The sequence below is a fragment of the Pristiophorus japonicus genome, chromosome 15 (genome assembly GCF_044704955.1).
Source record: "Pristiophorus japonicus isolate sPriJap1 chromosome 15, sPriJap1.hap1, whole genome shotgun sequence".
Lineage (NCBI taxonomy): Eukaryota > Metazoa > Chordata > Chondrichthyes > Pristiophoridae > Pristiophorus > Pristiophorus japonicus.
This window is the reverse complement of record NC_091991.1, coordinates 180,186,612-180,201,668: the sequence shown is the minus strand read 5'-3', so window position 1 is coordinate 180,201,668 and position 15,057 is coordinate 180,186,612. Positions and strand designations below refer to the sequence as shown.

The 15,057-nt window shown below is 48.9% G+C and overlaps 1 protein-coding gene across 4 annotated transcripts in view; it reads right to left on the bottom strand.

The window, feature by feature from the left end:
• Positions 1-15,057, bottom strand: part of LOC139281292 (protein kinase C beta type) — a 387,614-nt gene that overhangs the window by 27,501 nt on the left and 345,056 nt on the right. For all 4 annotated transcript variants that reach the window (XM_070901417.1, XM_070901419.1, XM_070901416.1 and 1 more), the window contains 2 exons: positions 14,686-14,748; positions 3,132-3,270 (listed from right to left, as the gene is read on the bottom strand). In XM_070901417.1, the coding sequence (XP_070757518.1) occupies positions 3,132-3,270; positions 14,686-14,748 (202 nt within the window). The remainder of the gene's footprint in view (positions 1-3,131; positions 3,271-14,685; positions 14,749-15,057) is intronic.

Genomic DNA, 15,057 nt, shown 5'->3' with positions numbered 1-15,057 from the left:
ATTATGACCCATGTAAACATTTAGTATTGGCCTGTGATGCTTCATCATATGGAATTGGTTGTGTACTCCAACAAGCTAATGAGTCAAGTAAACTTCAACCAGTCGCGTATGCTTCAAAAGGTTTGTCTGAAGCGGAAATAACCTACAGCATGGTAGAGAAAGAAGCACCAGCCTGTGTCTATGGGGTTAAAAAGATTCATCAGTACCTGTTCAGTCTTCAGTTTGAACTGGAGACAGATCACAAGCCGCTCAATTTCACTGTTCTCTGAAAACAAAGGTATCAATACCAATGCTTCATCCCGCATCCAGAGGTGGGTGCTGACATTATCCGCTTATGAATATGCTATTCGCCATAGACCTGGCATCGAGAATTGTGCCGATGCTTTGAGCCGTCTGCCGTTGCCCACACCGGAAGTGGAAACGCCTCAACCGGCGGACCTATTGTTAGTTTATGGATGCTTTTGAGTGAAGGAACCCCTGTCACGGCTCAACAAGTTAAGACCTGGATCAGCCAGGACCTGATTTTATCAGTGGTGATCGGTCTGCCATACCCAAGCAAATGTGGGAGGAGACCAAACCTTACATTCATCGCAAAGACAAACTGTCTGTACAGTCGGATTGTGTACTGTGGGGCAATCTTGTTATTATGCCCAAGAAAGGGAGAGAGAAATTTGTACTTGAGCTACATAGCACACATCCCAGCATTGTAATGATGAAAGCCATCGCCAGGTCTCATGTATGGTGGCCTGGAATTGACTCTGAGCTGGAATCATGTGTGCATCAGTGCAACACCTGCATGCAGCTCAGCAAAGCATCAGTGAAATCGCCGCTGAGTCTGTGGTTGTGGCCGTCCAAACCATGGTCCAGGATCCACATCGACTTTGCAGGTCCCTTCCTGGGGAAGATGTTTTTAGATGTGGTGGATGCATATTCGAAGTGGATGAGTGTATAATCATGTCATCCAGCACATCCACAGCTACCATTGAGAATCTCTGTCGTGTTCACGACACATGGTTTGCCTGACATCGTTGTTAGCGACAACGGATCGTGCTTTACCAGTCAGGAGTTTCAAGAGTTCATGAAACTCAATGGTATCAAACATGTAAGGTCAGCACCGTTCAAACCTGCATCCAATGGACAAGCAGAACGTGCTGTCCAAATCATAAAGCAGAGTATGAAGCGAGTAACCCAAGGGTCACTGCAGACCCGCCTGTCATGCATACTGCTGAGTTACAGACAAGACCACACACGCTTACCGGGGTCTCGCCTGCTGAACTAATGATGAAGAGAGGTCTTAAGAGCAAGCTATCTCTTGTACACCCTGACTTGAATAATCATGTTAAATATAGAAGAAAAAGTCAGCAAGGGTATCACGATTGCGCAACTGTGTCACGCGATATTTCTGTAAATGATCCTGTATATGTTCTGAATTATGGTCAGGGTCCCAAGTGGATCGCTGGTACTGTCATGGCCAAGGAGGGCAACTGAGTATTTATTGTCAAGCTCAAAAATGGGCAAACATGCAGGAAACATATGGATCAGACAAAGCTGCGACACACAGACGAACCAGAACAGTCGGAGGAAGAGACAATCGACGACCAACCAACCTACCCCCAGTCATCAGGGGACTCAGTGGTCATCAGTGAATCGGGACTTTCGATCACTGACATGTTCAATGAAAATGGACTTTCAATCCCCGACATGGCCATTGCCACTCCCACCAGGTCAGCCACCCAGCCACCAGTCACAACAGACTCTGAACACTCACCCAAGGCTGGAGTTGAATTGAGACGGTCAACCCAGGAGCGTAAAACACCGGACCGTCTCAATTTGTAAAATACTGTTAATATCTCAGAGGTGGGTATTGTCATTTATGTACTTTTGGGATCACTAGCCATTAGATGGTGTCACTGTTGGAAGCCATTGGGCTGCGCGTATGTGTGTGCAGCCCAAGTATTAAAGGCCAGCCATTTTGTATATTAGTCATTTTGGACCTTAATAAATCAGAGTCAAGGTTAGAACTCTTGGAGTTAAACAGTACTCAGTCTAACAGTTATTGCATACACAACAGAAAGGGAGAGAGAGAGAGAGAGAGAGAGAGAGAGACTAAGAAAGAGAGACTTGGACATGCACACTGAGCCACAGGCCTGTCAACCTGCTCCTTAAATCTCCGGACCTGGCTATAGTTAGTGGATCGTGTCTCTGCTTGGACTCCATATCAGACAAATTCTATAGGTGTAGATTTTGCAATAGTTTGGTTTAAAGATTGATGTGATTCCGTGCGTGCTCAATACCCAAGCTGATCACATCCCTTCAAAATAAAATCTAATAGTGAGAATGCACAGAATGGTTTAAACATTTCAAGCACAAAAACACTCAATTCCTGCCCCTCTTCTGAACTCTACAGGAAGGAATCTGAAATAAGACCTTGAAATAAATATTGGAACTCATTCAGACAGGCCAATGAACAAACAAGACACAATCTGCAACTGGGCACCGGCAGTTCAGTTACAACTTGGCACCCCTGAGTGACGAACAGAGATTCTTGTGGCAAGTTCATTATCCTGCACTTGTCCACGTAATAAACATACCCCATCTGGACCCCAAGTATGAGTTAACACCTCAAACCAGTGTCTGGATGGACGCACAGGCACCGGCATCTTCAGCGGGATCTCAGCCATGACAGCCAGCCTACACAATATTGGTTCCCCATGCACATCCCCCAAGGGAGGGGCTAGTATAGATCCGCAGTCACCATCACCAGGGAGGGGAGGTTGTACATATCTAAGGAGAAAGACTGCCCAATGTTGAACTCCCCACTTCCCTTGTAAGTGTTACTGAGAAGCAATAATAACCAGGATACATTTCTTCACACAAGGAACAATGGAAATCCAGAACACTCTTCCCCCAAAAGCTGCTGTGGTTGGGGGTCAACTGAAAATGTCAAAGCGGTGATCGATAGTTTTGTTAGGTAAGGGTAGCAGGGGAGATGGAGCTAAGGTGGCTAAATGGAGTTAAGGTACAGATGAACCAGGTTCTGATTTAATGGCAAAACAGGCTCAATATCGCTCACATACAGGAGCTTGGTCCCTGCTCAAAGCTGGCAAGGTAAATGTGAAGTTAGTCCATACCTCGGGTGCGATGTAGTCAGGTGTACCACAAAAGGTTTTGGTCGTTACCCCATCAAACATGTTCTCCTTGCACATGCCAAAGTCAGCTATTTTTATATGTCCTTCTGAATCCAGCATCACATTATCCAACTTCAGGTCTCTGTTAGGAGATTGATAGCAGTTAAAGTGCAGATAGTCACCCGTAAACATCACATTACTCGTATAGAGAGAACAATGTCATAACCCTCAGACTTGTTTCCCTGGGTTGAGGTCCTTCGTAGATACACGCAACAAAAACATGACTACAGGGAGTAAAGTTGAGCAGACAGGAAGTGCGTGTTGACATCAGATTCTTAATATAATATCATGGCCCGGAATTTACGATGAGAATAATGATGAGGCTATCAGCGCTCAGTATTATAATGGAGGAAACCTGACAGCAACTTCTGGATTTCTGCGTTTAATTGTGCATGTGTGTACTCCAGAAGTTGCTGTCAGGGATGCCCCATCTGCCACAGGGTACACTGTTGCAGTCCTCACCGACAGACTCGGCATTGAAATGACTGCAATGACATGAACTTGCTGTACTTTCCCACTAGCTCCGCACTAAAAATGGCTGAAAAAGCTAGGGCGGGTACATTCAAGGGTAAGTGAGTTTTTAAACGGTGTGATAATTGATCATTACTGCTGCAATAACCTCTCTGTCCCTGAAAAAATTATTTTGCATGTGTGAAGTCTCATTCGCTCAGAAGAAAATTAGTGTTGGAGATTTAAAAATAAATACATTTCTGTGTCTCTTTTATCTATCGCCCTTAATCCCATCCATATTTCCTAATCTTTATTTCACTTTCTGTACATCATTTAAATCTAATTTATATTTCCTGCTTTATACTTCCTGGTTTGGACTCTGCAGGCCCGAAATTCAGTACCGCTGGAAAGCTGGTGCTCCCCTCACCTTTTTGTAGCCATTAGTGCCAAAATGTTTTTGTGGCTGGGCCACCCCATATTCAGCTCCAAAAGTGAACAAATGGGTTCCAGCGCTAATGAACCCTTCCAACATAGATTTTTCAACATGGCTGTCTTAATTTGAGCGTTATCACCACTGAGAAATTCAGCATGCAGGTAAGGGTTTCTAATGAATCAGCTGCTCCTTGGCCTTTTCAAAGGTCAGTTTGCAGCAAGACCCTGAGGGGGAAGGAGGTTGGAAGGATGGCTGGTGTAAGCGGTGCAAGAAGAGCCAACAGGTTCACTAATATGGAGCTGGAGACACTGATGGATGGTGTTGAGGACAGAAGAAGAATACTGTTTCCTGACGTGTGGCGACGTGGCAGACAGGCAGTACATAATGCATGGAGGGAGACTGCAGGGGAGGTGTCAGGCACCTCCATATATGAGGACACACCCTCCCGGCAGGGTGCTGGCCAGTCTGCACCCGGCCTTTCCAAGGGGACGATGGGTCAAAGCCTCCTAAGCTCTGGGGCGACGGGGATCCTCCTCCCTCTTCCTCCTCAGGTGGTACTGCTGGCTCAACATCCAGCGGCTGTCCCCTCATGACAGCCAGGTTGTGCAGCATACCACGACGATTATAGAGATCCATTGAGGAGAGTACTGCAAGGTGCCACCAGAGCAGTCCAGACACTGGAATCTCTGCTTAAGGATGCCTATGCGCTGCTCGATAATGCAACAGGTGGCACAATGAACGTCACTGTAGGCATGCTCTGGCGCTGTCCTGCGGCTCCGCAGAAGAGTGAGCAGCCAAGCGAACAGGGGATACCCCTTGTCCCCAAGCAGCTAACCGCAATCCTGATTCGGGCCGGTGAAGACGGCAAACACACTGATCTGGCGCAGAATGAACGAATCATGGCTGCTGCCTCCCTTGCCTGCTGCCTGTCTGCACGGACCTTCTCCTGTGTGCCACCCTGCATCTGACCAGGTGTTGCCCTCCCAACACTCCTTCCATCCTTAGGGTGAACCCTGCCAAGCTGGTCTCTGCAGCCCACAGGACTCCACTAAAGAGTCAGACCTGAAAGGTATACAAAAGTATAGGGGTTTGTGCAAACCTCTGAGCAGCACTCAGCAGGTTTAATGAAGCCAAAACAATTAATAAAACTACATCAAAAGATAAACACTGCGGATGCTGGAAAATGAAATTAAAACAATAATAAGTAATAAACCTTTTTACCTACCAAAGGGTCCCAGCGTTGTCGTATTCGAGCACCGCGTCGAAAACCTCGCGGGGACACTGCCGGATCTCGGTGATTTTCGCTGTGGTAGTCCCGCTGGAAACCTTCCGTTACCGCGGCTTCACCACGCCGTTTCCGGCAGAAGTGAACACCGCTGAAATCCTTCCCGAGCTGAATATGGCTCGGGGAGGGAAAAGTAATATGTCCTTACTATACAGTATAAATGCACACGAGGCCCATACTTGAGAGAAGGTCACTCTGTGACCAGTTACCTTTATTACCAAGACCTCAAGAGGTAGACGGTGGGTGGAGCTTCCCCTTTTATACCGGAAAGTCCAGGTTAGGAGTGTCTCCCACAAGTTCGCCCCTTGTGGTCAGTGTTCTCAAGGTGTACAACTTAGGTCAGTTTATACATGGGTTACAATGACAGTTGAATACATGACATCACCTCCCCCACAAAGTCTTATTGGGATCACAGGTTAAGTCTCTCTGGTGGTTTACGCTCCCTTGTAGAGCGCCTGAGTTGGGGCTCCGGTTGTTGGGTGCTGGCCTGAGTGTCTGCTGTTTGCAGTGCCTCAGGCCTGTCCACACTGCCCACAGTGACTGGTCGCTCCTCCCTTTGGTTCCTGTGTTCAGTCACCTGTGGTGGAGTAAACTCTACGTCGTGTTCTTCCTCTGCTTCTTCTATGGGGTTGCTGAACCTCCTTCTAGTTTGATCCACGTGTTTGCGGCAGATTTGTCCATTGGTAAGTTTAACTACCAAAACTCTATTCCCCTCTTTGGCAATCACAGTGCCTGCAAGCCATTTGGGCCCCGCAGTGTAATTAAGGACAAAAACTGTTATGTATTGTCCAGGTACGTTAAATATATAGTTACAATGGGACGCCACAGAGGGCACTGCGGTGGGAGACCCGAAAGTACCTGCAAGACAGAGTATATAAGCCTGCCCACCACACCTGAGAGGCACTCTGGAGTTACACAATAAAGAACCAAGGTCACAGCAGTTACTACAACACCAGACTGTGGAGTCAGTGATTTGAGTGTTACATACATCACATTGGCGACAAGGACACGAACGAGCTTCACGCAACCATGGCTACTCTGGGCTCGCGAAAGGATTTTACAGTGGGTAATGATTGGGAGGCCTTTACGGAAAGGCTCGAGTACTACTTTATAGCAAACGACCTGACGGAGGACACGAACGCACTGAGAGGGAAGTGTAAGGCGATATTGCTGTCCAGTTGTGGCGATGAGGTTTACTGTCTCGTCAGGGATTTGCTGGCACCCGCGAGTGCCAAGGACAAGTCATATGAGGAGCTGATTGAACTCATTCGTGACCAACTGAAACCGAAGGAGAGCATCCTCACGGCCAGGCACAAATTCTACCACCACTGCAGACCTGAGAGCCAGGATGTCACCAAATATGCTGCAGACATCAGGAGACTCGCGGCGCCGTGTGATTTTGGCACGCACCTTAACGAGGCGTTGCGAGACGTCTTTGTTATGGGGATTGGCCATTTGGGTCTCGTTCACAAACTGCTATCCACTGAACCTACAGTCACTCTGAAGCAAGCCATCACTATCAGCCGGGCATTTATGACCTCGACTTGCAGCACCAAGCAGATGATCCCCCACACAGTCTCGAACCCGGTCGGCACTGTCCACAGGATAGTGCCCGTCACGGACAAAACTGCAGAACGTGGCTCTGCCCGGGGCAGAGAGCACGGACCTCGGGGACCTGCAACTCAGAGTCCGCTGAGGGGGGCTAATCAAGCAGCACCATGCTGGCGCTGTGGAGGAAGCCATGGGGCTCACCGGTGCAGGTTTGCGGAGTACACGTGCAATACCTGCCACACGAAAGGCCACCTTCAGCGTATGTGTAAAAGAAACACGACTCACCGTGTGGCTGAGGAGATGGTAGATGATCCACCATCCAGCGAGGAGCAGGTAGAAGAAGATGATGCGTTTGGACTGTACACGTGTACTGATGATTCGGCCCCAGTGTTTATGGAAGTCAAGATTAACGGAGTCCCAGTGAGTATGGAAGTGGACACGGGCTCGGGTCAGTCGCTGATGAGTCAGGAAACTTTTGATAAACTGTGGATCAACCCAGCTGCACGACCCGAGCTGGTCCCGGTCACAGTGAAGCTGCGTACCTACACCAAGGAACTGATACCTGTTCTCGGCAGAGCGGATGTGCAGGTATCTCACGGGGGCGAGACGCACGGCTTACCTTTGTGGATCATTGCAGGCAATGGGCCGACGCTACTCGGCAGGAGATGGATGGGGAAGGTCCGTGGGAACTGGGAAGGTTTCACAGGCAGAGCAGGCCTCCTGGAACCGGTGATAATAAAGTCCTTGCTGAAGAAGTTAAGGTGGTGGCGAGCCTCGTGGCAGCTGAGTTCTGCAGAGAGAGGCAGGCAGCACCAGCAGAGCATCTAAAATGGCGGGGCCCCTTCCTCCGTGAAAACCTCGTGGGAAAACAAGATGGCGTCTTAAAAGGGAAATGCACCCGGGAGCCTTAAAAGGGCCTTACACCGTTGGCGGTCCCCACAAAGAGACTTTTGTAAGGGCAAGAGTGAGTCAAAATGAGTAATGTGATTTGTACAATGACATGATTTATGACAAGAGTTAATGTTTTGATGCTGAAATGACCACTGTGTTTAAAATGATTGATATGATTTACGAAGAGAGTTAGTATCACAATGTATAAGCAAAAGGGTTAATAGATCTGGACTAACATGACTAATGGATTAATGCGATTTCCGATTTTATGTGATACATGCTATGGTTCAGCAGCGGCAGATGAGCCGCAAAGGCGACTACTTTCTGAGAACAGAGGCAACGCACTAGTTGCGATACCCTGTCTCAGCGCAGCTCACTACCTCGGGCAAAAAGGGGCAGTATGCTGCCACCGTACCTCACCCAGTGGAGTGGGAATTAAACAACTGTTCAGTGTACCTGCAACCTTTTGATGTAACTCTTCAATGCATCCATATGTACTACACAAATGTACTGTCTATGTATACCTGCTTTCTGTTGGAGGTTATGCTCGTGTACTTCATCACCTATGTAAGGACTGCAAATACCACGTGCGTGCACCGGATCGCAAGCATAATCTCTACTTTGGGGGGGGGGGGGGGGGGGTGAGAAGAGGGAAGTAGATGGTCATGGACTCACACTCAAATCAACCAGGACGGACAAGGCCGAGGTTACCGGCAATGTGCTTGTGGAACTGGGGGGGGGGGGGGGGGTGGAGAAGAGAGTGAGATGTTATGCATTGTCCAGGTACATTAAATGTATAGTCACAATGGTGCGCCACAGAGGGCGCTGTGGTGGGAGACCCGAAAGTACCTGCAAGACAGAGTATAAAAGGCTGCCCACCACACCTGAGAGGCACTCTGGAGTTACACAATAAAGGACTAAGGTCACTGCAGTTACTACAACACCAGACTGTCTCGAGTCAGTGATTTGAGTGCTACATACATCACAAAAACAGGGTCATTGACATCAATACATCGCGCCCGCGCATTCCTGTCATGTTAGTCACATTGTGACTGACGCCTGCTCTCAACGATTTCTTTCATAGTAGGGTGTATAAGGGATAACCTGGTTTTAAGCGTCCTTTTCAATAGCAGCTCTGCGGGTGGAACCCCTGTGAGCGAGTGTGGTTGAGATCTATTGGCCAACAGGAAGTGTGATAAGCAGCTTTAGGGAACCCCCTTGGATTCTGAGCATCCCCTGTTTGATTATCTGCACTGCTCGTTCTGCCTGGCCGTTTGAAGCCAGCTTGAACGGTGCCGTTCTGACATGGTTGATTCCATTGCCTGCCATGAAGTCCTGGAATTCAGTGCTTGTGAAGCACGGGCCATTGTCGCTGACAAAGACATCTGGTAGACCATGGGTGGCAAACATTGCCCGTAGATTTTCCACCGTGGCAGAGGATGTGCTTGAATTTAAAATGGCACACTCAATCCACTACAACCAAAAACATTTTTTCCATGAAAGGTCTTGCGTAGTCCACATGGATGCGTGACCATGGCTCAGCATTGCCCAACTGAGCACACGTGTTGCACCTGCGAACACAAAGTTCCAGGTCTGCATCTATCCCTGGCCACCAAACGTGTGACCTGGCAATTGCCTTCATCATGACAATGCCCGCGTGCTCATTGTGAAGTTCTCTGATAATCACCTCTCTGGGGTATGACTACTCGGTTTCCCCACAGTAGGCAATCGGCCTGAATCGAGAGTTCGTCCTTGCGCCTATGAAACGGTTTAAATTCCTCAGGGCATGCCCCGTACGTGGCTGCCCAGTCCCCATTCAGGACACATTTCTTAACTAAAGACAGTAGCTGGTCTTTATTTGTCCAGACTTTAATCTGATGGGCTGTCACAGGTGAGCCTTCACTTTCGAAAGCTTCAACAGCCATGACCATCTCAGCATCATGCTCAGTTGCCCCCTCAGTGGTGGCTAGTGGGAGCCTGCTGAGTGCATCGGCGCAGTTTTCAGTGCTCGGTCTGTGCTGAATTGTGTAGTCATAGGCGGCTAACGTAAGTGCCCACCTCTGTATGCGGGCCGATGCCTTCGCATTTATGGCCTTGCTGTCGGCCAAAAGGGACGTTAGGAGTTTGTGATCTGTCTCCAGTTCAAATTTGCTGCCAAACAGGTACTGGTGCATTTTTTTTTAAACTGCATATACACATGCTAGCGCTTCCTTTTCTACCATCCCTTAGCCCCTTTCTGCCTGGGACAGACTTCTGGAGTCATAAGCTACCGGCTGTAACTGACCATTGGCATTCACATGCTGCAACACACACCCGACCCCATAGGACGACGCATCGCACGTTAGAACAAGTTTCTTACAGGGGTCATATAACGTTAACAGTTTGTTAGAGCACGCAATTTGTTATGCTCCATCAAAAGCCCTTTCCTGGCTGTCCCCCCAGACCCAATCGCGACCTTTGCGTAGGAGCACGTGTAGCGGCTCTAACAGCGTGCTCAATTTGGGAAGAAAGTTACCAAAATAGTTCAAGAGCCCCAGGAACGAACGCAGCTCCGTCGTGTTACGGGGTCTGGGTGCTCTCTGGATCGCTCCCGTTTTGGACGCAGCAGGTCTGATCCCATCTGCTGCTACCCTCCTTCCCAGGAATTCTACCTCTGGAGCTAAGAAGATGCACTTCGCCTTTTTCAGTCGCAGCCCTACCCGGTCCAGTCTGCGTAGCACCTCCTCCAGGCTGTGGAGGTGTTCTTCAGTATCGCGACCCGTGATGAGGATGTCGTCTTGAAAAACCACCGTCCTTGGAATCGACTTGAGGCGGCTTTCTATATTTTGCTGAAAGATCGCGGCGGCTGAACGAATCCCGAACGGACATCTGTTATACTCAAACAACCCCTTGTGTGTCGTGATGGTGCTCAGCTTCTTTGACTCACTCGCCAGCTCCTGGGTCATGTAAGCTGAGGTCAGGTCCAATTTTGAAAAAAGTTTGCCACCGGATAGCGTCGCAAAGAGGTCCTCCGCTCTCGATAGCGGGTACTGGTCTTGGAGTGACACCGGATTGATGGTGGCCTTGTAATCGCCACATATCCTGACCGACCCATCCGCCTTGAGCACCGGCACAATCGGGCTCGCCCAGTCACTGAATTCGACTGGCGAGATGATGCCTTCCCTCAGCAGGCGGTCCAATTCGCATTCTATCTTTTCCCGTATCACGTACGGCACCACTCTGGCCTTATGGTGTACTGGCCTGGCGTCCGGGTTTGTAAATCACTACCTTGGCCCCCATGAAAGTGCCGATGCCGGGTTGAAATAATGAGTCAAATTTGTCCAGGACCTGTGTGCATGATACTCGTTCCACAGAAGAAATTGCATTGACATCGCCCCATTTCCAGTTCATGACAGCAAGCCAACTCCTCCCCAGTAGTGCGGGACTGTCCCCCGGGACAATCCAGAGTGACAACCTGTTCTCCGAATCTTTGTGGGTCACGACTACCGTGGCGCTGCCAAGCACCGGAATGATCTCCTTTGTGTACGTCCGTAGCTGTGCGTCAATTGGCAATAATTTTGGCCTCCTGGCCTTGGACACCCACAACCTTTCGAACTGTTTGATACTCATCAGGGACTGGCTGGCCCCCGTGTCTAGCTCCATTAATACTGGGATGCCATTGAGGAGCACTTTCATCATTATCAGTGGTGTCCTGGTATATGAACTGTATGTGTGCTCCACATGAACTTGCTGAACTTCAGCTTCCAGCGATTTCCCCCATTATTTATTTGGCCTCGTAGGGCTTACATTGGGCCCATCCTCCTCGTACATCAACCTGGCTGAAGGCTTCCTGCACATACGCGCCAAGTGACTGCTGACGTTGCAGTTTCTGCAGGTATATTGCCGATACCTGCAAGCTCTGGCTGCGTGTTTGCCTCCACACCTCCAGCTCGCCCCGTTGTTGGAAACAAAAGGTCTATTACCAGTCGATCGTCTCTGACTGTAACTGTCCTTAAGCACACCATTAACAGGTGTTGATGGCCCCATTACTGGCCGCATTGTCCATTGCGATGGCATGAATCGCCGTTCAGTTAGCCATTGTCTCTGTTGAATTCCCCCTTTGGGTTCGACTACATACTGGGGCATGTCCGATTGCCCTTTTCTGCCTAGAGAACTGTGTGCCGCGTTAACAATGTTGACTCCCTGGTCGTTTGCCGCATTTGAGCCAAGATTTTTGCCATAAATCATTCTGGTCTCTTCCTCCCCTGAGATAATTGTCTGGGCTATCAGAGCCGCCGCTTCCAAGGTCAAGTCTTCCCGAAAATCAGTTTCCCGAAAACCCCAGCGTGCCCGATGCCCTCAATAAAAAAGTCTCGCAGCATCTCCGCTCTGCATGCATCTGTGAACTTACATCGGCTTGCCAGTCGCCTGAGGTCTGCCACGAAGTCTGGAACGCTTTGCCCTTCTCGCCGCCGGTGCATGTAAAACCGGTGTCTCGCCATGTGCATGCTGCTCACCGGTTTAAGGTGTTCCCCGATCAACTTACTGAGCTCTTCGAACGTCTTGTTCACCGGCTTCTCTGGCGCTCGAGGGTCCTTCATCAGGGAGTACGTTCTGGATCCACAAACCGTCAGGAGATGAGCCCTGCGTTTGTCGGCCGAATCCTGTCCCAACCATTCCTTAGTGACAAAACTTTGCTGTAGTCTCTCAATAAAGTCGTCCCAATCATCACCAACACAGTACCTCTCTTCTGTGCTGCTAGTGGCCATGCTCGCGTGGTTTAAATCCCAGTTTCTCGTCGCCAATGATATGTCCTTACTATACAGTATAAATGCACACGAGGCCCATACTTGAGAAAAGTCACTCTGTGACCAGTTACCTTTATTGCCAAGACCTCAAGAGGCAGACGGTGGGTGGAGCTTCCCCTTTTATTCCGGAAAGTCCAGGTTAGGAGTGTCTCCCACAAGTTCGTCAGTGTTCAAGGTGTACAACTTAGGTCAGCTTATACATGGGTTACAATGACAGTTGAATATATGACAAAAAGTACCCAACTACGGCGGCTGATCGATTTTTTCAATCGACTGCCTAAACTCCGCAGTAGCCGTCCCTTCGGGGACGGTGAATTTCGAGCCCTGTGTGTCTCAGTAGGGAATCTTCAATCTGATTAGTTGTTGAAGAGCCTCATGGCCTGCTCATACAATGCCACAGATCTCCTGTAAAGGATGCCACACTGGAAAAAGCACCCAATTAAAGGAAATTCCTGCTGACAAGCCTGAAAATAATCTGTGGGCAGCTGTCAGCTTAGTGAATGGTGAACACCATTCCTTTGTCACTGACCATATATTTTATACCTGTGTCATTGTGTATTATATGAAGATATGAAAATGATGGACAGGAAAAGACCATTTGGTCCATCCAGCCCGTCCCATACAATTGTGATGCCTTGTACATCTCTTCTTCTTAGACAGTCCCTCAGAGTCGAGGATGACTTGCTTCCACACTAATATGAGTTTTTAAGTGACTGAAGAGAGAAATGCGGGACCTATAGTCTCTGTCACAGGTGGGGCAGACAGTGATTGAAGGGACGGGTGGGTGGGGTGCTTGGGTTGTCGTGCGTTCCTTCCGCTGTGTGCACTTGGCTTCCGTGTGCTCCCGGCGAAGGTGTTTGGCGCCTTCCTGGATGCTTCTCCTCCACTTTGAGCGGTCTTGGGCCAGGGATTCCCAGGTGTCGGTGGGGATGCTGCACTTCTTTAAGGAGGCTTTGAGGGTGTCCTTGAAGCATTTCCTCTGTCCACCTTGCTGTGTTGGAGCTCTGAGTAGAGCACTTACTTTGGGAGTCCAGTATCAGGCATGTGGTTGATGTGGCCCGTCCATTGGAGCTGATCGAGTCAATGCTTCGATGCTGGGGATGTTGCCTGGAACCATGTAACCTCTTGGGAGAGGCAAAACACAGATTAAAAGACCCAGGCCAATTAGGGGGGAAAAAAAATCTGTAAAATTGCTCTCTGAACCCCCTCTAGGCAATCAAAACGGGTCCAGGAGAGCACACTGACCCCGATTTAGATCACGGGATACCTAGCTTTCGTACAAAGTGATCTCCACCCCAGCCAGAGACAGGTCCGAACCACTCCCACTGTGTTCAGCTGATGTCTGAAGCTCAGAGAGAGTTGACAGCTGGTGACAGACGTACAGACAGAATTTAAGGGATGTGCTGCCAGCTTGATGTGAAAGTTCTGTCAGTGTGATCCACATGCCTGTCAACCACGGTACGATGGTAACTGTTCAGTGACTGATGGGAGGGACACTGGCACCAGTGCAGTGCATTCAACAGCTTTTGGTAAGGCTTTTTCTAAAAGCTAAGGAGGAGAGACATAAATAACTCTCTTCTAAACAGTCCCAAATCTGTGGGGGAGGGATTGGGAGCAGCGATTTGCTTCATCCATCTTGACAATGCGAATGTCAAATGCCATCAAGATTCACAGTCACTGACACCTGCTCATATCCTACAGCACAATTGCACTTCTCGGCCCGAGGATTACTAGTTAAATAGACCATTACTATTGATGCATGCTCTCGGTGACGAGATTCGAGGTGCTCAGCGCTAAGAAACCAAGCGCATACAGAAGGAGCATGCAGCAAACCAGGCTCCCCACCCACTCTTTCCTTCAACCAATGTCTGCCCCATCAGAGATTGCAATTCCTGCATTGGACTGTTCAGCCACCTGAGAACTCACTTTTAGAGTGGAAGCAAATCTTCCTCGATTTCGAGGGACTACCTATGATGATGATGATGACTAGTGATGATTAGCACACTTTTTTGACTTAACTCTCGATTAGCAGTATAGTCAGTAATACTGTAGCTCAATCTGTAATATTGTCCCTCTGGAGTTTGCTGCTGCCACACTCACCTATAAACGATGCCCCGACTGTGGAGGAAGAACAGACCAACAGCAATCTCAGCTGCATAGAACCTAAAAATGACAGAGAATAGTGTAAGTAATAGCGTAAGATAGACACTCCCATGCTACTGTGGCCCCATGAAAACCATAGATTAATCATAACGTCAACCAACTTAAAAAAAAATCATTATGACGATGTGGGCATTGCTGGCAAGGCCGGCATTTAATTCCCATCCGTAGTTCCCCATGGAATATAACTGAGTGTTTTGCTAGGCCACTTGAGAGTGAATAAGAATCAACCACATTGGTGTGAAACTGGCCTGGTAAGGGCAGTAGGTTCCTTCCCAAAAGGACATCAGTGAACCAGCTGGGTTTTTATGA